Here is a 23,408-nt window from a genome sequence, read left to right as displayed (position 1 = left end):
TGTGAAAGAGTTCTTTCTGCTTCAACAGAACACTAGCATTTTTTAGGCAGTTTATTTCCTGCTCAAGTTAAAGAACCCATGACCCAAGAATCACCAAAAATCAAAACACCAGATTTGGAACTGAGGTCCCTCTTGAAACAGATCAATTATCAAAGATCAGCTGCCACATGTCTGATAACTGATCAGCTACTGGACTGATTTCCTAGAGATCCTTTTCATCTAGCGTTATTGTGGAGACAATTCAAACTTGTTCTTAATGAACAAATACCTGCTTAAGTAATAATATACTAGAGAAGGAAAGAATTTGGTTTAAAATTTTTAAAAATCAGAGTGGCCCAAGACTTTTCCACATTATACTAAAGCTGAAATCGTTTGTCATTTAAGTAAACAGAAGGATCATGAGTCCAGAGGGTTAAATGATTGGTTTGTTGTCGACTTTAAATGCTTAAAATATAACTATTGGAGTGATGCTCTGTGGACACGAGTGGATTTTCATCTTGAAACTTAAGATGCATCATCAGCAAGAATAAGCTTCTCTCAGACCTGTGGTCACATTAACGTTGATGCCAAAGCTAATTAAAATGTTTGGGATTTCAACAATGAGAGATGGGTTTGATGAGCTGCAGTGACTTCCTCTTCCTCTCGTCTGTTTTCCCTCCTGTAATAACAGCTATTTGCATCCTGCCATGCCTGAATGGAGGCCGCTGTGTGGCACCCTACCAGTGTGAGTGTCCCACCGGGTGGACGGGAACGCGTTGTCACAGTGGTGAGTTCATGTATGAGTCACGGAAGCTTTCACATGTTTGGGCTGGCGTGAGTAACCACTAACAGAGTTTCCATTATCCCACTACATCATCATCACCTTAACAGCACATACCCAGGAGGATTTCTTCCTTTTGTATTTGTTTAATACTAATAAATGTCGAAATGATATCTAATGTTTATCAACTAACCTAATCATAATAGAGTGTTTTAATGTTAATATAGTAAATGACAGTGTAGCGTAGTGATGACTTTTTGCTTTATATGCTTTTGAACTACAATCCTATATTACAATCTTATGTTCCATAGTGGATTTTTCTTTTTTTGACATGTTAAAGTGAGAAAAAACAGGTGATTCTTGCTGCTGAAAGCCTAAAACCTCAATCATGCTGATGTAGTTTGTGAATGTATGATTGGGTTTTGTTGTTGTAAACGGCTTTCTCTTCCTGAAAACCTTGATAAAAAGAGTGACCTTTAAATCTCTTATTAATCATTTCTGTTTTTCTAACATAGCACGACTTTTAGTGTATTTCCCAGTTTGTTATTATTAACAGATTTTTTCAGGTGTTTCATACTTTCACATATGAATAGGGCCTTTTAAACAGCCAGCTTTAACAGCAACAACCTCCCAGCGGGTGTTTGTAATTATGAACGACATCAAGGAAAGAAAGAGTAGCACCCACACATCTTTGTATCATGAATCAACACAGAAAAAAGGATTGTTTGTTTCCTTCTAAATGTTTTTAAATGGTGAGTGGTGATGCAATGCAATAATACCGGTATCACTGTATGGTTGAATGGGAGTTGACTCTCTGACCATAAAAATAAGACACCCAGTATATCCTCCTTCTCAAGATACTGAAACTCTAAGTGCCAGAGAACCAGTAAAGACTGTCCTCATGATTGTGCTGTGGTTTGTGTTTGTGCCGGACTCGTCCACAGCTGTGTGTTCGTCGCCCTGCCTGAATGGAGGCAGATGCATCAGGCCGAACAGATGTAGCTGCACGTCAGGTTGGAGTGGACACGACTGCTCCAGGTGATTAGAAACACACACACACATACACGCACGCACGCACGCACGCACGCACGCACGCACGCACACACGCACGCACGCAAATACAATCACAAAACAAAAAAGGTTTTTCCAAAACTGAAAAAAATTTCCTGAAATGTGTCAATAAACAGATATTTTTAAAACTTATAGTCCCTCTCTAGTCACCGATTCAGCCCATTTAAACTCATCTCTGTGTATCAAAGTTACCCGTTTAGACTTTATATATGAATATAATCCCTTTCTGCTTTAAAATGGCTCAGATGTTACTCTACACTGTAGCTACCTCTAGAATACTGGCGGCTCTCTCCAACCATCCCACTCGCTTGCTGCAGCTTGAGCACATCAGCTCACCTATGACTGCTAAAACAGTGCCAAGTTGTAATAATGGAATAATTCATCTGTACATGTTCGAACCAGAAATTGATTCTGAAGAGCAATAATCATACAAAAAGGCCCCCACAGGTTAACAGGATTGGTTCCTTAGGTGTGTTACAGATGAAACCTGGAAATCTGGATCTGTGTTTTTGAAACTGGCATCACTACACTGCAGTTTAAAGGTGCTCAGTCACAGTGTGGACTGTTTGTTTTGCTCATGATATGTCTTCGAGCATATAAAAAAACACCATATGGACATGCTAACAAAGAAAAAAACATCATTTTTACTTAAATATCATAGTTTAAATGTATAATAACCGTGGAAAATAGTAAAATAAGGTAGCTATTTGTTTCCAAGTCAGTGATAAATTCATTGTTTTATGTAGCTCAGTGTGTTCATAAAAGAAATAATACTGCATCTTTAATGGTTTCCAAAACTAGGAACATTCTTTTGAAAATTAATTTAATAAGGCCACAAGGTAACTGTTGTAGTGCTTTAAATAGAAAAATCTAACTTATTTTGCCTTTGTGATGATCAGTGCTTTTTACCGTGAGAAAGATCTAGTCTTGTAGCAACTATGTGAAAGTGTGCTCACACACAGCGATATTGTCCCCTAAATGCTAATTTAACATGTTAGCATGCTTACACTGGCATGCTAACATGTTTATCAAAGTGCAGTGATTAGAGTGTTAGCATTTTCCTATTAGCACTAAACACAAAGTGCAGCTGAATCTGATGGGAATAATTTTGCAAGGATTTGCTCTTAAACCAAAGTAGACAGCTGCTTACGGTCAAACATTTACTGGAGATTCTAAATTGTAATGATAGAGGCTTCCATTCTCCATAATGTAGTCACACATGCTGAAAGATCCCTCTGCTCCCTGCTCTTCCCTTGAACTGAAACTGAGACCTGAACAAATAAGGCTATGAGAAGTCCAAAGGTTTGATATGAGTCATCACCAAGAGACTCCAGTTGGAAATTAACAGACGGTGCTGCTCTGCCTTTATAAAGATAATACACAACGTTTGTATGTGCTGCATAGCCCTCGATGAAACAACTTCTTATCTATCTATAGCATGCTTTAACCTGCTGACCCCAGACTGTCTTCTGAATGACTCGTCTGATATTTTACCCTCCATGTGTTTCACTGTCGGGTTTTTCCAAAGCAGTGACTCTTATTGCATCTTGTCTGCTTGATCAGAATTATTCCAAGCATTAAAGTAAACGATTACTTCCTCTAAAGTTGTTACTAACATCTTTCAATGCACTTCTACTTTCTGCGAATGTGTCAAAATGAGTTTCCAGCTCAGCTAGGAGGATGTTGACATAAGAGCGAAGCAATGCGGCCTGAAACCACGTTTTGTGAAATAATAAGCTGCTGCAGTTACAAGCTTCCTCAAAGAAAACTGAAGGGAGATAAAGAATCAAGAGATCCTGGAAGTGTCATGGAAAGTATTTACAGACACCCTGCAGTATCCTGTATTAGTCATTTTGCTGTTGTTTTTTAGCAACAGAAAATCTTGTATTGATGGGTAATATGGAGCTGATGTGTAGCAATACTTCCTGTCAAGGCTGTTTTGAAATGCATTTCTTCACCAACAGAAGAAAAGAGTTACTATGGACCTGTAGAATAACTGTGATCCTGCAAAAACCCCCACATTTTAAATGTAACCCTTTCTTCTTTCTCTCTGCAGGAAGAGGAAATCAGTGTACTATCACTTCTAAAAGGTTCCACTCTGCTCCATGTGAATCATCTTATGAAGGGAATTCTTGTATAGTTAACTGACACACTTGTAAACCATTCACTCATCTCTCTCTGCAAAGGCGACGCAAGAACCATTTTGTAAAATAAAGCTGTATTTTTTCATATAGAGACTCAACAGTATTAAACATATGCTGCTATATACTTGTACGATGTGTAAAAACTATTGATGTGATGGTCCAATGTATATGTGTAAACTATTCTCACATTTTTATTAAAGCATAAAATACTGTTACTTGCTCTCTTTCGATCAGATTCAGGACAAGGACAAGAAGTTTGTGGAATTCATCGGTTTATTCAATCCACAACGTACAAAGAAGTCCAGGTTGTCAGGAACAAAGCAGATCGCTCAAAACAGAGGTAAAAAGTGGTCGTCAGGTTAGAATCAAATTTCAGCCCATTGTCAAGATACTATACTGACAAGACTATGTTGCCATTACGTGATGAGTGGAATAAATTATTGCTGTTGGGGATAGAAGACCTGATAGAGATCGGAAATAAAACTGGAATTCCTTCGTAGACATGTACAGGAGGGTAACAGCTTCTACTGTAGGGTTGGTTGGAGGGACTCATGATCTATGCAATGCCACTTTCTCTGCTAGTGTTGTTTTGTTAGCACCAGAGAACTCGTCCACCTGAAAGAAACACAAAAGAATATATTTGTATTTACTATAGATGAAGTGTGAGGTCAGAACAGCAACATTTAGTATCTTTTACTGTAAATCCCCTTTTACTGTCCATAGTTAGAACTACCCTCCAAATAAGTGGACGAACTTGTAAATTTCCTTCAATTTGCTTCAAGCTCTAATCTGTCTTTAAAAACCATCCCTCTTATGAGCCACTGACTGTTTCTTGCATTTACTCATTGTTTCCAGCAGAGTAGCTCTGAACTGACTGTGTGCCAGCTGTGAATGTAATGGAGCAGCTAAAAACTCAGACATTCCATTAAAAGTAGACAGTCAAATTAATGCCAACTGTACTCCCACTCTGCTCAGTGTGTGAACTTATTAGGTTGAGGTTTCCATCTTTGCTGTATATTCTGACGTACCTTTTCTCCATTCTTGTAAAAGTGGAATGTGGGCATGCAGTTGATTTTACACTCGGAACTCACATCCTGAGAAGAGCAAAGAGAGCAGCAGTTAGATGGATGGACTGAATCAGCAACACTGCTCCACCCTGACTGAGGACTGTTCAAGCCAAACAGCCCAGTACATGAGTAAGGTAATACAATGTACAAAAGTTAAACAAGATTAGAGCAACTTCAACAGGTTTTACAGCTGCATATTATCCAGCTATGTGTTGCTAACTTGTAATATGCCTGCAGTGTGGGCTGCATCGTATCAGTTTCTTTTTTCTAAATATGTAATCCAACCTGCAAGCTTTATTTAAGGACCCGTCTATGTCAACAGAAACTGTTTGCAAAAGATGGTAACAGAGGAAGCTGGGATGAGTTCCAAGAGGGATTTTTACTTGTTTTGCTTGGAAACCTGTGATGGGGGAAACTCAGACTGACCAGAAGCTGGAACCTATAAAAACATCAGCGAAACTCTGTAAATCTGTTTCTTAAAGCCCAGTTTTTTTGGTTGCTTTGTAAAATTCAAACTGTAGAGAAATTTATTATGAGAATTATTTTCCCTTTGGGCTATGAATTCAGCATTCAATACTTAGAGCTTCTTCAGAATTATAGCTTGCTGATTTTCTTTTAATTCACTCCAAGATGAAGATCTTAGGATTTTGGAGCGTTGGTTTAATAAAACAAGTGAGGTTTGTACTCTGTGAAATCCTCAGTGACATTATCACAACTTTAGCATTTATAGAACTTAGAGTAGCAGGGAGGTAAATGGGTAACTACTCATCAGATGGGATATCAAAGGTTTCTGTTTACAGCTTTGTAGATTAGATATTACCAGAATCTGACCCACAGCTAGATTACACAACACCAATGCAGTTGTTTTGCCAGAATATGTGTCAGAGGTTTACCACATGTGGTTACAATAGGCCACCATGTTAGCAAGTCATCCTACCAAAAGCAGTAATCCCTCTCCAACGATGCAGTTAATGTTTGAAATCTACTTTTCTATGCCTGATATTTAAACACCAGAAATATCAAATATTTACTTGGTTTTACTATGCTGTGGCACTGACACAGAAAAGCTTTGCACTTTCACTTGTCACATGAGCGTCCTCTGGTTCCCCGAGGCCTGGTCAAATGGATTTCATGAATAGTTTACATTGCTCTGAGTATTAATGGCCCGGAAACCCCGGAGTTTTCTTCTTACTGTAAACTTTCTGATTCTTCAGGTTTAGAATGAAATAAAAATAAAACTTTTTTTTTTTTTTTAAAAGACCAACCCACCTCAGCCTCGTCCACGTCCACCTTCAGGAAAATCACGTTACTGTTTTCAGGCAACTGTGACAATTTCTGGTAGAGAATCAAACAGTGAGCATTAACACAATGGACGTCTGTCATACAATAATGAGACAATTTACTGATGCATTTCTGTTCCTGATTATAAATGGGTCTACAAATCTGACTGTGGTTCTATTAGTTAATTTATACAGAGCTATCAAAACTTCCGGTGAATCAGACATTTCCTCCTCATGGTGGGAACAACAAGACAAAAGGTTGCCTAAGCAACAAACTCTCTCCCCAAAACAATGCTGCTGCCTTTTAGCAACTTAGGAAAGGGCTCCTTCAAAAACAACTAAAAACATTTCTTTCACAGAAGCTGCTGCTACTGTTTCTATAAGAATATTTTACATCCACAGATTTTTGAAAGTAATCAAAATATCTGTATTCCAGCTTAGAAGAGATACATTACTTGTCCATCATCTAACCTTAGGTTTTATCCTCCAATATGAAGCGTGTTCCCTCCCTTGACAGAAATTCATTATAAAATATGGTTCCGACAAAACTTTAGCGCTGTGATCATCCACTTACTTCAAATTCTGGGCCAATCTGTTTGCAGGGGCCACACCACGTAGCTGTGAAGTCCACCACCACCAGCTTACCTCCAGCCTCCTTCAGGATGCTCTGGAATTCCGCCTATAGAAAGTGGGACAAATAAAGTTATTGTGGTATATCTGCTAAATATGAAAAGCATTATTGCTAAATGCATTTTGCTTTAATGACTGCAATCCATTTGCTTCCACTTGGTCAGTGGTTGCTGACACTGCAGATGTAAACAGAAGTTAAGTTGTGAATGAAGCTTTCACTTTGTTTTCTAAACTTCAGTCAAACAGAACCAGGCTGTATCATAAACTAGCTTTAAACACAAAAAGATGACTTGTGTAGCATTTCCCACTTCCTCATAGATTATTTCTGCGATTTGTGTTTACTTTTGCTCTGCAATGATTAAAGCGATTAGTTAACTAGTAAATCATTCGCGGCGAATATTAATAAAATGATTTATTTGATTTACTACTTTGAATAGAGGAAAAATAATCTTTGATTCTCGCTCCTTAGATGTGAATATTTTCTGATATTTTCAATATCTTTGGGTTGTGGACGAAACAAGACATTAACGGAAGTCATTTTGGGCTTTTGGAAACACTGATCGACATTTTCTTAGCTTTCTCTGACATTTCATAGACCAAGCAATTAGTCGAATACCAACACAAAAATAAATACTACATATTTTTTTTTAAAAAGATCGAGGATGAAAATGGTTGCAGCTCTAGTATAACCCGATTCAAGAAACGTGGATTTCTCAAGTACCGGTATTTTTGCTAAAATAAAACTTCGGAGTTATGCACACTCATGTAGGTATAATGATGTGGACACTAATCAGTGCTAAACAGTCTTTAGACTTAGCAATCGGTTACTTTTGAGGGCAATCAGCAGTAAACCTGTGCGCTCCCATCGATTATATTTACTTTAATAACGTGCTCCGAATATATTTACTTCGATAATGTGCTCTGAAACTAAAAGTCCATTCCCGTCTCCACCCAGACGTCATCAGACATCCAGTAGGCGCTCGTGGCCTGCTGCTGTCCAGCATTAGCCGTTACAGCTACTAACTGCCGTCTGCTAGCATCACTCCGCGCTCCTTTAACAGACCAATGCAGCTTCCGTTATAACTGCGCGATGTTATTTAGACTGTAAAATGACTCCGACAGCCACTCCAACGTTAACTTTCAGGACATTTCTACGTTAGCCGATGAAGCGCTCGTCCTGCTGCTAGACGGAAAAGTCCAAAAGCCGCATCACACATGGAGCCAGTCACCGATACATTCATGCTCAAATCAACCAGCGGCGTACCGTTAATCAAACATGTAGCTGTGTTTCTGATATCTATCATGTTAAGGTTCTATTATTAATCTAGCTGCGGACTTTAACTGAGCTAAAGCTAAAAACGGGCTCGGCTAACATGGAGAATGATGTCACGAGAAGGGGGAAAGAGGCGCGCGGCTGCCCCTGTGGAAGTAAGGGGCACTTGGGCTAAAACATGTTTAGCTTCATCTAACAGCAGCGGGTCAAACACAGACTTCACCGTAAACAAGACACAACTTACCAAATTTTCTACTTCGCGAACCATGTTGACAGTCGATGAACGCGCCTGACAGGAGAACGACGTGAAGTTGGAGAATGCCCTAAATCCAGAGAACCACGCCGCCTTTTTATCGCTGCTGCGTCAAGTTAACCGCCTCTAGGCCGAACCACAGCCGGTTATTTACCAAAATAAGAGTATTACCGTCAAGCTATCGAATAAAAATAAGAATCGTACTCCTCGATCGCGAAAAGGTCTTAAACTGCATTTCTATTTTGTAAACAATCCGTCAATATCATATAATTGGTTTTATTTTCTACATTAAGCGTCCTAAGGGGTTCGCCACCAACGCCTTTATTTTGAAAAGTTCCAACCGCTTACAATTCTACCTTGACGCTGTTGGGCGTTGCCATTTATTGATGCATCAACCATCGAGATGTTGCAAAAATGTACAATGTCTTATGTTGGATTAACGTATTTTTGAAACCGTTGAATATTAATCAGCATGTGGTATGAAGAAAAAGCACAAACACATACAAAAAAATAATACTCAATAGTGGGACCTTTTGGCAATAACCGGTTAGTAGTGCTTTCATAATCAATTGCACAATCTCGTAACATATTTTTATAGTATAGTATAAGTATTGTTATTACTTCTGTACCTGCAGGGAAAGAGGTTAAAGAGGGATTCGAGTCATAATGACTTGACAAATTCTCGGTTTACCGTAAATAACTGAGTCAGCGCAGCCCCAATTCACGTAATACCGCCAGGCAACGTCCCGTGCGTCATTACGTCATCACAGTGGTTGCTTTAAACCTTAAACCATAATATTATAGAATATATATTTCTTGCACAGCAGATGAAATAAAATGGGTAACATACGCTTTGAGAGGTCACCAAGGAGTAAACTGGGAATGAATGAGGCTCTTACTGCTAATTAACCTTCAGTAAATGAGAAACTCCTAATCAAACTTTATAGAGTAGCTAATGTTTGATTAGTTAATTGAGAAATGAGAGTAGTAAGTAATCCTCTAATAATTCCTAATGGGAGACTATAAATCAGATAATAAAACACTAAATAAAAGGCTGGGAAACAATATAATAATGGATCATTAGGTAATATTTACTTCAGGAATATCTGTAAATTAATCTTAATAATCTTTCTCTACATGTGGTCAATCAATAATTCTGCACCTGTCGTGAACAGCCCAAAACTCATTTTTACTGATTATCTAAATAGTAGTTACATTTTTTTTTTTTTTTTTTTGCACCAAATACTGATACATAACACACACATCATTATTACACAACCTTTGTTTGGGTCTGCTTAAGACAAATGGAGGATCATACTGACTTCTGTGACGAATCACTGTGCTTGAGAAGACACAGGAGAGTCGGTCACAAGGAAAGGCGTCAGTATGGCTGAATCACTACATCCCTATTTTTGCATATTCAAAGAGACTTGAGCTTTACTTTGCCTTTACACTCAACCTTGAAATTTGAAGCCATTTTTTGATGCTTTTAGAAATAAGACTAAAAATCTTCGCTTGATAAATATATTTACAATAATATATAGCTTAAATGTTTACAGAAACCTGTGATCATTTGCATGTTCCTCTGAGACTGATAATGTGATTTAACTTTCACTTAATGGTTTTATGCTGGTAAATATAAAGTAGACCTGTCCAGCATTAAAAGTCCTTTACAGATACACAAAGTCTTACATTTATGCTCTAAGGTGTGTAAACCTTACTATAGTCTCCTGGGCTACAAACAATAACAGAGACACAGCCGGCCAGGTAACCATGGAGCTGGCTCTCAGCAGCAACACCATAACCTTATGAAATTCAAATGGGCGTCTAAAAATACAGCCCATTTCTTCATCAAACAAAAAGCTGCAACTGGCAGCAGCAGGTTAACAGTGCTTGCTCTATTGTCTGGACTCCACCCATTTCAGGAGTGAAAGGAGCTCACATCTTCTGTAGTTTTGTTTTTCCTTGTTTCCTCATGCTGTAAAAGCATATTCATTTACATCACACTGTATAGATAACATAAAGCCCAACACACATGTGAAAGATGTGTTTTCTGCTAAAAAAGCACCAACGTTTTTTTATTATGCATGCAAAAGATTGCTGTAAACACAAGACATCTGGTAAGGTATATTACAGCGAATAATCTGTAAATGTATCCGCAACAGATGCACACTGCTCATTCAGGGACTTGCTGGCAAAACAGAATAACAGTCTTGTGTCGTCTGACTAGAATTTTTTCCTTCTGGTCTCTCCTGAACAATGACAATAGTGGCGCTTTCCAAACTGTCAAAATGTTTTCCAAAACTGCTGCTAATGTTTCAAAATGTATATCTCATTCATTGCTGTGAGCCTTACCATTGATTAAAACCTACCAAATCACAATATTTGGAGAAGATTTAATTCCAACAGTGACATAGGATGCAATGCTAAAATTACTAAACTGTAAGATTAGAGCCCAGAGTTCATGAATACAAAACTCCATTGAGACATTCATACGAAGCTGTTTGATTAATTCTATGTCTATTGCTCCATCCTTCATGCGTGAATCATGTCAGTTATCAGTAATAGTGATTCTTCTACATTGGAATAGTGTTTCGCTTCAGACTGCGATGATGGCCTTGCCGATGTTTTCTCCCTGCAGCATCCCCATGAAAGCAGCTGGCATGTTTTCAAAGCCTTTTGTGACGTGCTCCCGACACTTCACTTTGCCCTGCAGATGCGGAATAAATAAATCACAGTAATTATACTGAAGCAGAAACGAGGGTAATCCTAGTAATTGAAGTTTAAATCTTTACTGAAAGCACAAGAAATATTCTAAATTTGGGTCAGCATCAGAGTAAACTGTTCTCGGTCACAGACCTCTTTCACCCAAGCCATCAGTCTCTTGAGGGTCTCTTCATTCTTGTGCGGCCACCTGTTTTGCATGAAGCCCTCCATCTTAAGCTGCTTCATGAGTATGACCATCTGGGGGTACGGCCCTGAGAGAGAGATGGTTAAAGTAAAATCCAAAGTCGCTTTCAGTGGGGGGTGACAGGAAACAAATGAATGTAAAAATGAATGTCTGCTGCTCAGCTGTTACAGAACTTTAGCAACACAATGTCGCCCTCTAGTGAAAAACTGTTTTAACTGCATTTCTCTGTGTTTCTCACAAGCAGGCATCAAGTTAAAGTGATTAAATCTAACTATTTATAAAGAAAAGGAAAGTAGGGAAGCAGATACCTGTCTGGGGTGCAGTGTCATTGTATGTGGAAATATTTCCACACACAGCTATTCTTCCAAAGTCCTTCATCTGCTGCAAAGCAACAGTTGAAGAAGGGCCTCCCACCTAAAATCAAGACAGAAGCACTTAGAATGGAAAAACAATGTCAGGAGAGAATTTAAAAACCATCAAGAAGCGGGAAAGTACATTTGGGAACTTACATTTTCAAAGAAGCAGTCGTATCCCTCAGGAGAAGCCGTCTTCAGGGCCTCCTCCAGAGAATCCACTGTTTTGTAGTTGAAAGCCACATCGAATCCCAGCTCTTTGAGGTAGGCTACTTTGGCGTCAGACCCTGCTGAACCCACCACCTTGCAGCCTTTGATCTTGGCGATCTGTCCCACCACGGAGCCCACTGCCCCAGCAGCAGCGTTCACCAGCAGGGTCTCACCCTGCTTCAGCTCTAAGATTTCCTCTAACCCGTACACAGCAGTCAGCCTGCGGAGGGACAAAGACTCAAATCCAGCTTCCAAAAGCAGCAGTGAAAAGAAACATTTACTCAAGTATGAGTAGAACTTTGAGTTCTTGTACTGTATTTGAGTAATTCCATCTTCTACTGCTTTGTACTTTTACTCCACTACACTTCAGAGGCAAATATTGTACTTTGTACTCTTTTTCATTTGTTCAGTAGCTTTAATTTTTTAGTTTAACAGTAGAAACTACACTACTGTTCAAAAGTTTGGGGTCACTCTGAAATGTCCTTAATTTTGAAAGAAAAGCATTTTTTTAAATTGAAGATAACATTAAATCAATCAGAAATCCAGTCTAGACATTGTTAATGTGGTAAATGACTATTCTAGCTGGAAACAGATGATTTTTAATGGAATATCTACATAGGGGTACAGAGGAACATTTCCAGAAACCATCACTCCTGTGTTCTAATGCTACATTGTGTTAGCTAATAGTGTTGAAAGGCTAATTGATGATTAGAAAACCCTTGTGCAATTATGTTAGCACATGAATAAAAGTGTGAGTTTTCATGGAAAACATGAACTTGTCTGGGTGACTCCAAACTTTTGAACTGTACTGTATAATCAACAAATGATGCAATAGTATAGATTAATGTAAAATTGCAGTGTTCACCCAGGAGATAGACTATAAATAGGCACCTTTGCCAGTTTAAACAGCAAATTGATAAACACAATAATGCATCAATAATTATAATACAATTATATACTTTATTATGAAATACCCTTCTGCATGATGATACTTTTACTTTTAATACTTAAAGCATATTTCAACTCTAATAATTTTGTGTTTTTACCTATGTATGATTATATGCTTATAATTTCTATGCCAGAGTATTTGTACTTCTATCTAAAGTACATGATCGGAATACTTCTTCCTCCACTGGAGCCTGTGAGGTCTTCATAATATAACCTCCTTGTAATTGCTTCCATAAGGAGGTCATCAGGACTTCAGTAATAACATCTGGATCCTTCCAAGTTTATTTATTCAAGATGAAAGAGAAAACTAATTTCTGTTCCCTGTTTCTATGAAAAAACAAACACATAAACTATCAGTCAGAAATGTGGACACACCTTCTGATTCAATGCTTTTTGTTTATTTGTATTATTTTCTACATTGTAGATTAATAATGAAGATTAACACTTTTTTTAACAACATAATTCCATATGTTTTCTTTTATAGTTTTGATGTCTTCAGTATTAATCTACAATGTAGACAATAAATAAAAACCACTGAACGAGAAGGTGTGTCCAAACCTTTGACTGGTATAGTAAACAAAAGCAACTGAATCTAATTTTATCAAAAATCAGCACGAGAATAATAATACTTATCATCAATTAATAATCTTTTCTAATATTTATTCAGGCAAGGTTGACTGTATTCAAACATGGGAGTGTCTTTCAGTCCTTTTAGTTGACTTCCGGCATCTTCTAAAGCTGCTATAAATAAAATTCATGTGCTGTCAGTTTGTATTTCAGATTCCACAGAGATAACTTCCTGTCCATCCAGCTGTGATAAAAGCCTGAACAGCCACTAGTCGACTAGAAAATGCTTCCAGATACAACCAACAAGTGAGTTATGAAGTGAGATTAATTAGCGAGGTATATTGAGCCTAAAGGCAGAGTTTTTAATGTCATGAAGGCTGCCTTTTAACCTGCTATTGTTCTTGTTCGGAGGACATTCTCTGTGAGCGACATCGAGTCTTAGATGAGGAAATATTGTATATCAGCAAACCTGTTGAGCTAAATGAAGCTATGTAGTTACAGTAAGCAAACTGTATGCAGCGTGTTGCCACAGGGACTTACACAAATTTTCTTGGTGATGCAGAAGATGAGGTTGAGTTGTTTTACACTGCTAGTAGTGCAGATAACAGGTTGGAAAATTGATTAATCTACTGGTATTTCTCACATAGAATATGCAATATTCAACATTCCTCTCAGTTTCATTTGGCCAGAAACTAAAGTGATTTCCACGTATCCTTTATTATGAGACAGTGTCGGATCTAAAAGCACATGTTGAATATTATGCTTAAATGTCTGAAATGAAAAGTTTAACAGTTCTAATCTGCAGCTGTATGCACTAACACCAGCAGTGACTGGTAAAATAAACATACAAACCTACTTGGTTAATTATTATCTACCCGTATTCCTACCTTGCCTTATTCGCAGTAATAGTGCTGCTTTTTACTGTAATAAATGTTTATATTTATTATAGCTCTGCATGATAACAAATTCCTCCTCAAGGTTGAAGTAGACGAAACGTGATAGGGCTATTTTATGCAGAAGAAGAGTCAAATGAAGCTTCACATGCCCTGTTTGTGGGCGCAAACTCTGAGCCTGATTAGAACAAATGGCTTTACAAAGAAAGGCAATTACATTGTCTCTGCTTGGTTTAAAATTTTGCACAAGCAGCTTACACACACACACACACACACACACACACACACACACACACACACAACAATCTGGTTCTGTCAAATTGCTACTACCCACACATACATCATAACATCTGTCTTACCCCGGCATGCCGACTGTACCCAGAGCCAGAGACAGTGAGATATCTTTCGGCCAGGCAGCAATGATGGGAATGAGTCCTTTCTCATCGCAGACGGTGTGGCTTCTCCAGCCGCAATAAGCCACAACATGGCTGCCGACAGGAAAGGCTTCATTTTTACTTTGGATCACTCTACAGGAAAACACAGAAAGAAAAGTCATCTGTCAGTCTAGTGTTTCCCACCTGCTGCTGCTTCAGTTTACGCAAAAGTAACCTAAAGACTCTGTAAGACCCCTCATTTCAAAACGATGTTTTTGGTCGCTACATGACTTGGATGTAAAAGCATTACTATACAGAATGATGTAAGTAGAAGATGATTTTCACATTCTTTAGCTGGAAGTGGGAAATTTATCTGAACTGACCAAAAACCTGAGTGTAATAAGGCATGTACCTGCAGGCAGAATTTGTAATTTCACAGCCAGTTTGGAAATCCTGCTCCGACTAACAAGTTACAAATGCGTGATGAGGAAACTGCAATTGCACAAATGTGGTGCAAGTGTAAATTTCAGTGATGTATGATTCATTATAAGCAACTTTTCAACTGTTAAAATGAAAATATTTCCATCTTCATAGATTCTGGACCTTGCAATAAGGTAAGGGATGCTACAGTCATTGATTTTAAGAATATCTAACTATCTAACTGTACATCTTTTCATCTAAACAAATCAGACACAAATTATTGTGCAAAGCAGAGTATTATCATCCTATCATCCTCCTCTGAACATGTCTGTGCAGATATTTATGTGAGGTTTGGTAACCCTGACAACTGCATGTCAAACCATGCAGCAGATGCAAACTAGAAAGTGAAGCAAACACGCAACATGTGGCTTTTAAGCAATTTCTTTTGAAGCGCTTTGGAAAGTGAGTAATTTTTCCTGCACATTTATCAACAACAACAATCCTACTGCAACAGATTACGTGTCTGAACGGGAAGAATGTTTCAGAGTCATTTTCCGCTACTTAATCAAAGGTTACAGTAATTACTAGCAGGTGAAGACTGTGTTCTGCTTCAGAAAACATTTCTGGTGTGTTTGTGTTCCTTACTTGGCCACTTGAGTTCCTATCATCACATCCCCTTCCTTCATGGCAAACTTGCTGAATGGCCTGGTGAGACCAACAATGCATGACAGTATATTTTAGACATTCTTTCAGCTTAATAAACATGTGCATATACTTCTCAAATATAACATATTTTTAATATATCACAAGAATAATTCAGTATGTGTGATCTTCCTCCCTACTCACCTCATGTACGGATCAACACTGAGAAACACAGCTTCCAAAAGCACCTCTGAAAACAAAACGGCACTGTTGAAGTGTGCACTAACATTTGAGAAAGAAGAATAATGTGTATTCCTCTTCAAGTCAAAGTGAAGTGAAGTAAAGTCATCTTACGTCCATCTGTGGGCTCAGGCAGCTTCTCCTCCTTGAGCTCAAAGTCGCTCTGCTTTGGGAAGCCATCAAAGTGTTTGGTCATTATCCATTTCTTAGCTTGAACCATGGTTCTACAGTGTGTGGCAGCTGTGAGAGATGTAGTACAAAACGGGTTACAAATACAGCTGGCAGGATAATAACTTTCCTAATAAAACATAGCCAGATCCTTTCACTTTTCCATGACAACACTGGTTCATTGTAACTGTAGGAGTTAAACTGATAGTTTGCCTTCAGGTTGTATCCTCAGTGACTTCACTGTGGTTAGAAAAACAGTCATTTGAAAGGAATGCAAACAAGCTTACACACATTCAAGTATATACATATATACATATATATATTAAAAAAAAAACAGGAAGAAGCAAGTCCAGCAATTTTTCTGTTACAACCATGTCAATACGTTGATATTTTCTTTCTATTGTACTTCTTTCTAATGTCTTGTACTGCTCTCAATGCATGCATGCAATCATATATAAATACATCTATTAGCTAGCATCATACACTATGGATAATCTATGGATAATATTTGAAGATGGTTCGAAAAAGCAACCTGCCTCAAGTTAAAAATGAGAGGTAAACTCCGTGCTATTGACTGCTAGACTTCCTAATGTTTGCCTTTTCTACTAAAACATTAGTTCGTGTAGCTCAGCTGATGATGATATCTCACAAGCAGCTCTCTAAACTTTCTCCACAGGTCTTACCAGTAAACTCTCCTCACAAAGCAATGGCAGAAGTCGTGAAAACACTGAAGACAGGAGCAGGCAGCTTGTTTAAAGCGTGTGAGGACAGGAGGCGGGACATGAGATACCATCCCTAAAAATGATTGGCTAAGAGTTCTGCGAAGATGGTGACGTAGGACGCAAGCGTCGCGCTGACCCCGCGTGAAGACGTACGCTGCAGTTTGGATGTTTGGCGCGAGCAGACATCCGGCTAGGACGGGATGCTAACAAAACGGAGTTTTTAAATTCAATTGTAAGTATTACGGTGACGGTTTGTTTACCAGTTCGACTTTTATTGGCCAGATAACACACGAAAACGTCAACTGACAAAAGCCATAGTGCTCAAAAGGTTATCTGTACTTTATAGCCGTTAACTGGTGAGTGTACAACTTTGCTTTAGCTAGCTTGCTAACTATTTCTCTTGAATGTTTGTATATTAAACACAGCGGTTCCTTATGAAGGCTTTCAGTAAATACAAAAGCAAATATTCGCTCAATTTCTGTTCATTTTTTGGCTCAAGTACAACTCACCTAGAATTAATTAATCAGAATTTCTTTACGAAGATAATAACAACTGTTTACAGATGTTTAATATAGACACTTTTCCCTTAACGGTCCCACTGGCATTTAGTGAAGTGCAATTAGCAAAGAGCACAGTCTGCTATTCAGTATATACGGGGTGCAGCTATTACATAATGACACGAGTGCTGTTTTTCGATTTTTATTAAATTCGAGCAGATGGAAACTTCCAGGGTTTGTTCATGCTTGCCCATGGGTCAGTGCATACTACGTGATTCGACTGACAAAACCCCAGTATTATTATTTAGTAGCCACACCTCTTACATTTTACAGCACATCACGCCAAGACTTTAAACAGTCTTATTTATATTTTTACAAACTAATGGCAGTCACACTCTTGATGCTATCATATTCTTTTATAAGGTAAATACTAAACTAATGCTCAACTTTAAAAAAAAAAATACGTACCACATTGTAATCTGTAGGAGAAATCACAACTACATTGTTGACCTAAATCGTGCAGCCCTGACTATTATTGCATTATTGCAACGTCAGATGTTGACAAGAATATTTTTATGCTTGAGAATATAAATATTTTATCACTAGTCTTCACAGGTCTCACACATGTGAATTTGAATTTGATAAGGACTAATTTTTGGTTTGAAAAGATGCTAATTTTAACCTGATATAATTAAAATGTACGATTATTGCCATCTTGTATAGTTAAAGTTAGCTTTTATTAATCAGAGCTTTTCATTTGACAGACAGTAACTGGAATTACAGTTACATATTTCCCTAAAACAATCAGCCCTGGTGCTGACACACTGCAGCATGTAGTGCTGCTAATAATTTTGTGCTCACTGCTATTCAGTTTTAGTAGTGTGTAATGGTGCATTTTTAATAATTCATTTTGCTGTAGTGGGTATGCACACAATTTCATATGTCTAATCAGGAAAAAACAACACGCATATCAATACACAAGGTCAGAATTTTGTTTTGCTGTATCTTCTCTCACTCTGTTTGACTTCTACCTAATCCTCCTTAATCTACATTGTGCTACTGCGTGATTCACTGGCACAGTGTAAGGAGTGACACAGGGTAGACATGTTAGACGGTGGGCAGTTTGTGGAGACCCTGGGCCGTCTAGGTTATCCTGGTGCATCATCACTGAAGGCCTCAGAATTCGATTGGCTGTTTGACTGTGCCCCAGAGAACCTACACTTCTTGCGCTTTGTCTGTCGGACCCTCAACCAGAGCAATGTCATCACCACGGAAGAGGCGTGTGCTTTTCAGGAGCTACGGAAGTCCGGCAAGCCAATTCTGGATGAGACAGCCTTGGGCGAGGTCCTTAAGACTATTGGACATTCAAATGGGAGCAATACAAGCATCTTTGGGCCCTCTTCTTCTTCGTCATCTGTATTTGCAACAGACGGGGATCTGTCCATAGAGGATTTGGAGGCAGAACTCCAGGCACTTCAGAAAGAAAAAGAGCTGAAGCAACGGCGCTATAACAAGCTGCAGGTTAGGGCCACCTCGCGTGCAGATGTTGATCTCCGACTCACTGCAGAGATGGAGAGCGCTGCATGTAAGCTGAAGGAGGTCAGTGCTGCCATCGGAGCTGAGAATGCTGACACCAACACATTGTTACAAGCCCTAGCAGATGAAATAAACAAGCTTGGTTCTTATCTCCCAGTTGAACCAGAAGCCAAGCTAAAGGATAAAGAAGAACCTGTGGTCCAATCAAACACCTGTATCACCCAACGACCCACTGTCCTCCTTTCTCAGATGTCTTTGGATCCCTATTTGCATCAAGAGGAGCTCAACACTAAAACACTGGCTGCCTTTACGCAAAAGCAATTTTTTCAGGGTATTTCAGACATTGTTGAGACTTCTTGCTCTGAGCGCCTCCAGGTTCTTGACCTCAGTTCCTGTGAAGATAGAGAAGAAGAAGAGAATAAACATGAGGGGAGAAGGGGGGAGGACCACGTGGTGGAACACAGGAGGACAGAGATGGCCAGACTTCAGTGGTCTCATATTGTGGCCCAGCACCAACTGATGCAAGCCATGTCAGAGGAGAAAAGTATCAAAGCCGGATTGGACTGGCTCTCTGAAAAGTCTTCTCATACCAAGGTAATGCAGACATATGGTGTATTTTTTGTCTGCTGTGAATGGCATCATCATTCTGGAGGTGTATTGTTCTGGCTTCATCTCTAAAGCACTCTCTCATATCTCTGCTCACTCCACTAGAGCATTTCCACCTCCTCTTCACTGCATGTGCGTGAGGTTGTGTCCAGAAAGGAACTGCAGGCGGTGGAGGCTGAGCTGGAAGCTCTGCTTCATGGACCAGTACCTGCTGCCCTTAGAGAGTCAGCTAGGTTGCTTAATGTGCCGGTAGTGAGGGGAGACATGGCTCTCCAACTCGCCAGGCAGGACTACTACACCTCCAGACAGGATCAGGTTAGTCCCTTACACTGCCTGTTTCTCACTTTGTGCTATAAATAATATTTTACTAACAAACATTTTACAAGGTTGTAAGATATTATTAGGAGTTATTTTTGCATACAGATAGGTAAGAGGTCAGGGTCAGATGTCAGATGGCCCTAATAGAGCATCTGAGAATTGAGATATCTTGCTATGAAACTCTGTAATGAGGTACACACTGCCTGGTTTTGATCCTGTGTGTATTAACAGCTGTTTGCATTGTAAGAATTATGCAAGTCTTATGAGAGACGTGGAACCACCACTGCGATCTGATTTCACATCACTGTGGAAATGGGAATCAACTAAAACATAAATAATAATAAAATGAAATTTTAATCTTTCTGCAAAGGTACGTGACTACTTACTCCGGCAGAAAGCGTCCTTTGACTTGGTCCTCCTGGCTCAGGAGATAGAGTTGAGGAGGTGGAGGACATGTCAGAAGCAGATGGGAGGAGTTACCAGCCGACTGATGAAGGAAAGTGAAGAGGCATCGCTAAGGATCGAGTCCCTGGCACACCCTGACCTGGCAATCAACCCCAGACCCAATCCTATCATCACCTGCAAGGATGCAGCATTCAGTAGGTAAGATGATTTGACTACATATACCTCTGTGTTTTAGAGCTTTGTTTTTTTTACATGAACTTTTCAGCAGCTTATTAGAAGCCCATATTTTACAGATGTCAAACATTGTTATCCTAGTGTACCTTATGGAAGTCAAATTAAAAATGCTTTTGATTGTTGTGGATCAGAAAGGCAAAACAATATAAAGACCAAAATGTTACTCATTTTATCAGCTGGTTCATTTGCTCAGTCACTTTACTCTGGTGGTTGTGATGTGACATGGAAATGCTTGCAAAACCAAATCAGGATTACACTCTCACAACAGCAATACTGTGGCATTATGTTTACAGCTTTGCACTTAGGACATGTCCTTGAATAAATACAGGCTGTTTCACTTTGTAATGTAACTTAGTGCTATATACAATCTTTTCTTTAGACTGCTCCAGATACTTGACCGTGATTCAGACCACGGTCGATCAGAGCCTTTTCGGACATATGAAGCATTGGACCAAGCTGCTCGTGATCTGGCAAGCAGCCTCCAGCAGACCCGAGATGCGCTGGCTGGTGCCTGCCGTGAGCAGTGCTACACAGCAGCTCGTCTTTCTGGTGACTGTGAGGTGCTCCGTAGGGCCATGTACACAGAGCTCCAGCAGCTGGTTTTAGGCCCGCAGGTACGTCCAACGGCCATTACTGACCAGGAGCTCCTTTGCCCAAATGCACAGGTGGGTGTGTTTTTTTTTTTTCATTTTATGCACAGTCGTCATGATCAACGATAACAAGTGAACTTTACTCTTAATGTGAGTCAGTTAATTTTTAAAATGCTTATCACTTTTGCTGAGGGGAGCTGGTTGCACAACATTATTTTCATTTGCACTTTTTTGCCATGTCATGCACTTATTATAGACACATTTTGGGCACTAAGGTACTTGTCTGGACAATAAATGGCTGTCAGGGGGAACTGCTGTCTTGTATTACACAAGGTTTTGCATCAGACGGTGATAGGAGTATATTTCTGCTTGCATAGGAATGAGAAATTAACTTGGACATTACAAAAATATGATGTATTTTTCCGTGTCACTTGTGGAAGCTGCTGAGTCATCAGCCACCACCAGAGTGAAGTTGTGTTGCTACAGATTAATTTAATCAGGCAATTGATTACTAGGTCAAATCCTAGTTTAAGTCACACTGTAGAGGTTGCAAGACTTATATATCTTTTTCTAGAAACTTTAATTATCTGGCTAATTGAAATTTACTGTGTGTGTACGTATGTTAGTAGAATATTTTTAGATTAAATTATTAACTTGTGAAAGAAATTACCTTCCTTGCATAACTAGTTTTTTTTGATGTTTTAAACCTGTCAGTTCCACAGTTCAAGCAGCTCATAGTTTCATATGTGTGCTCTATTTATTTCTTTGTGCATCTTCCTTCTGTCTGTACAGGAACTGACAGTGAAGCTTATGGAAGCACAATCACAGCTGCAGAGTTTGCAGCAAGTAATGCAAGAAATCCTGGGGGAAGTTAAAGCCAAGCGGTCCCAGCTGGAGCGCAATGCCCTCCTCAGGCTTGAAAGGGAATTGTACATCTATTTTCATTTGGATGCTCGGCTGCTTGAGAAAGTAGTGGAAGACTTGGAGGGCAAAATGGCTGCAAAGAGAAGAAAGTAGCATAATGTGCCAGAATACGTGAAGAGTGCTTATAGTTTGCTCAGCATCAACTTCCATTGCCAATCTCATAATAACTGCAATCCAGCTGCTCCAGCTGAAGACATGGACTCATTATCTGTGCTAATTACAAGTGCAAGCCTACCTTCATTTTGTTTGTGTGGGAGATTAACATTAATCAACTTGGAAATATGAGCTGAGGTGTTTGTATAATAAGTGTTCGTTTCATGCCAACATTCATAAACCTATCAATTTGTCTTATATCTTCTTGTTCTTTCTCATTGTGTTATATAATTTCTTGTTTCCTCCTTGCCTTAAGTCATTGTTAAATAAAGTAAAATCCTAACTTTTCAAAGTTTTATTTTATATTTTGAAATTATTTAATTCTGTTTCTGGATGGTTGGCAGTATGTTTGGCATAACCTGCTGTGCAAAAGAATCTGGACAGTGTGTTTTGCTGATTAGTGTGTATTGTTGACATGTTTTTGAGATGCTTGTTTGAACTACATCTGAGTAGTTCTGAACCAACTCTCCCCCTTTTTCTTTTTTAGGCCTTTGATAGCCAAAGAACTAAAGGTCCACAGAGAGAGAGAGAGAGAGAGAGAGAGAGTGAACAATCACTCAGTTAGGGATGAGATGGAGCAGTCAAGCAACAGGTTGTATGCAGGTCCCCTGTCTCAAGTGGCACAGAAGATCCTGGCTGTCCTGCGGGCCCAGAGTCTACATGGAGCCAGACGCAACCACAACTACTCCAGTAATGACAGGCAAAATCAGTCAGGTAGAAACAGAAAAATGTGTGCTTGGTTGTTAATGTTTAAGCAAGAAAAATATCAGGGACTTGAAGTAATTAATGTTCTTAACAATTCTGTTTCTAAACTGGTGAGCATGCTATATCAAAGCAGTGCTCTCTATGTACTTGTTATTTTATCTCTTTGCCCACAAGGTCATGTCAGACATTTTAGGCTATTAAAGTGCTTTACAGGAAAAGCATTACATCCTGAGAATTCCAAATTTTACAAAAACTTTGTGGGCATGTCTACATGAGGTGTCAAAGGAGGAGATGTGATATACAGTTGACAGGTTGGACATACATATTTTTTGCTGCTGAGGTAGACTTGAATGCAAGTTATGTTGAGCTTTGAGTGTTGGTTCTCTCTTTTGATCTGTGTGTGGTAGTGGAGAGGTATAATGGCAGCCAGGGGGAGTCTTGGGCTCAGAGCAGATGGAGTCAGGAGGAAAGGGGAAGCAGATATGGAGATGGGTAAGTCAGATTAAATAGAGGC

General features: G+C 39.1%; 4 protein-coding genes across 8 annotated transcripts in view; 2 read left to right on the top strand and 2 right to left on the bottom strand.

Annotated features, from left to right (window-relative positions):
* Positions 1 to 4,190, top strand: part of svep1 (sushi, von Willebrand factor type A, EGF and pentraxin domain containing 1) — a 101,073-nt gene extending 96,883 nt beyond the window's left edge. For all 3 annotated transcript variants that reach the window (XM_035947446.2, XM_023268649.3, XM_035947445.2), the window contains 3 exons: positions 671 to 766; positions 1,705 to 1,798; positions 3,888 to 4,190. In XM_035947446.2, the coding sequence (XP_035803339.2) occupies positions 671 to 766; positions 1,705 to 1,798; positions 3,888 to 3,918 (221 nt within the window). In that variant the 3' untranslated portion in view covers positions 3,919 to 4,190. The remainder of the gene's footprint in view (positions 1 to 670; positions 767 to 1,704; positions 1,799 to 3,887) is intronic.
* Positions 4,191 to 4,230: 40 nt separating this feature from the next.
* txn (thioredoxin) lies at positions 4,231 to 8,628 on the bottom strand. The gene is made up of 5 exons (XM_023268650.3): positions 8,470 to 8,628; positions 6,897 to 7,001; positions 6,312 to 6,377; positions 5,004 to 5,069; positions 4,231 to 4,590 (listed from the first exon to the last, which is right to left on the bottom strand). The coding sequence occupies exons 1-5, from the start codon at positions 8,491 to 8,493 to the stop codon at positions 4,525 to 4,527; spliced, it is 327 nt and encodes a 108-aa protein (XP_023124418.1). The 5' UTR covers positions 8,494 to 8,628; the 3' UTR covers positions 4,231 to 4,524.
* A 1,895-nt stretch (positions 8,629 to 10,523) lies between these two features.
* LOC111567491 (prostaglandin reductase 1) lies at positions 10,524 to 16,990 on the bottom strand. The gene is made up of 9 exons (XM_023268654.3): positions 16,888 to 16,990; positions 16,151 to 16,276; positions 16,001 to 16,046; positions 15,800 to 15,859; positions 14,720 to 14,887; positions 11,899 to 12,172; positions 11,698 to 11,803; positions 11,338 to 11,456; positions 10,524 to 11,188 (listed from the first exon to the last, which is right to left on the bottom strand). Exons 2-9 carry the CDS (start codon positions 16,254 to 16,256, stop codon positions 11,078 to 11,080), a joined length of 990 nt encoding a protein of 329 aa, XP_023124422.1. The 5' UTR covers positions 16,257 to 16,276; positions 16,888 to 16,990; the 3' UTR covers positions 10,524 to 11,077.
* haus3 (HAUS augmin-like complex, subunit 3) lies at positions 16,897 to 22,481 on the top strand. Of its 3 annotated transcripts, none has more exons than XM_023268653.3 (6): positions 16,897 to 17,158; positions 18,504 to 19,553; positions 19,671 to 19,880; positions 20,254 to 20,486; positions 20,902 to 21,136; positions 21,905 to 22,481. In XM_023268653.3, the coding sequence occupies exons 2-6, from the start codon at positions 18,528 to 18,530 to the stop codon at positions 22,127 to 22,129; spliced, it is 1,929 nt and encodes a 642-aa protein (XP_023124421.2). In that variant the 5' UTR covers positions 16,897 to 17,158; positions 18,504 to 18,527; the 3' UTR covers positions 22,130 to 22,481. The 3 variants fall into 3 exon arrangements, with proteins under 3 accessions (XP_023124421.2, XP_023124420.2, XP_054863494.1); XM_023268652.3 differs by having other exon boundaries at positions 16,900 to 17,158; positions 20,902 to 21,187; XM_055007519.1 differs by lacking the exon at positions 16,897 to 17,158 and having other exon boundaries at positions 17,165 to 19,553; positions 20,902 to 21,187.
* The last annotated feature ends 927 nt before the right edge of the window (positions 22,482 to 23,408 follow it).

Source organism: Amphiprion ocellaris, chromosome 23 (genome assembly GCF_022539595.1).
Source record: "Amphiprion ocellaris isolate individual 3 ecotype Okinawa chromosome 23, ASM2253959v1, whole genome shotgun sequence".
In the NCBI taxonomy this organism is placed as follows: domain Eukaryota; kingdom Metazoa; phylum Chordata; class Actinopteri; family Pomacentridae; genus Amphiprion; species Amphiprion ocellaris.
The sequence above is the reverse complement of the archived record's forward strand: the minus strand, read 5'-3'. Positions and strand labels throughout refer to the sequence as shown.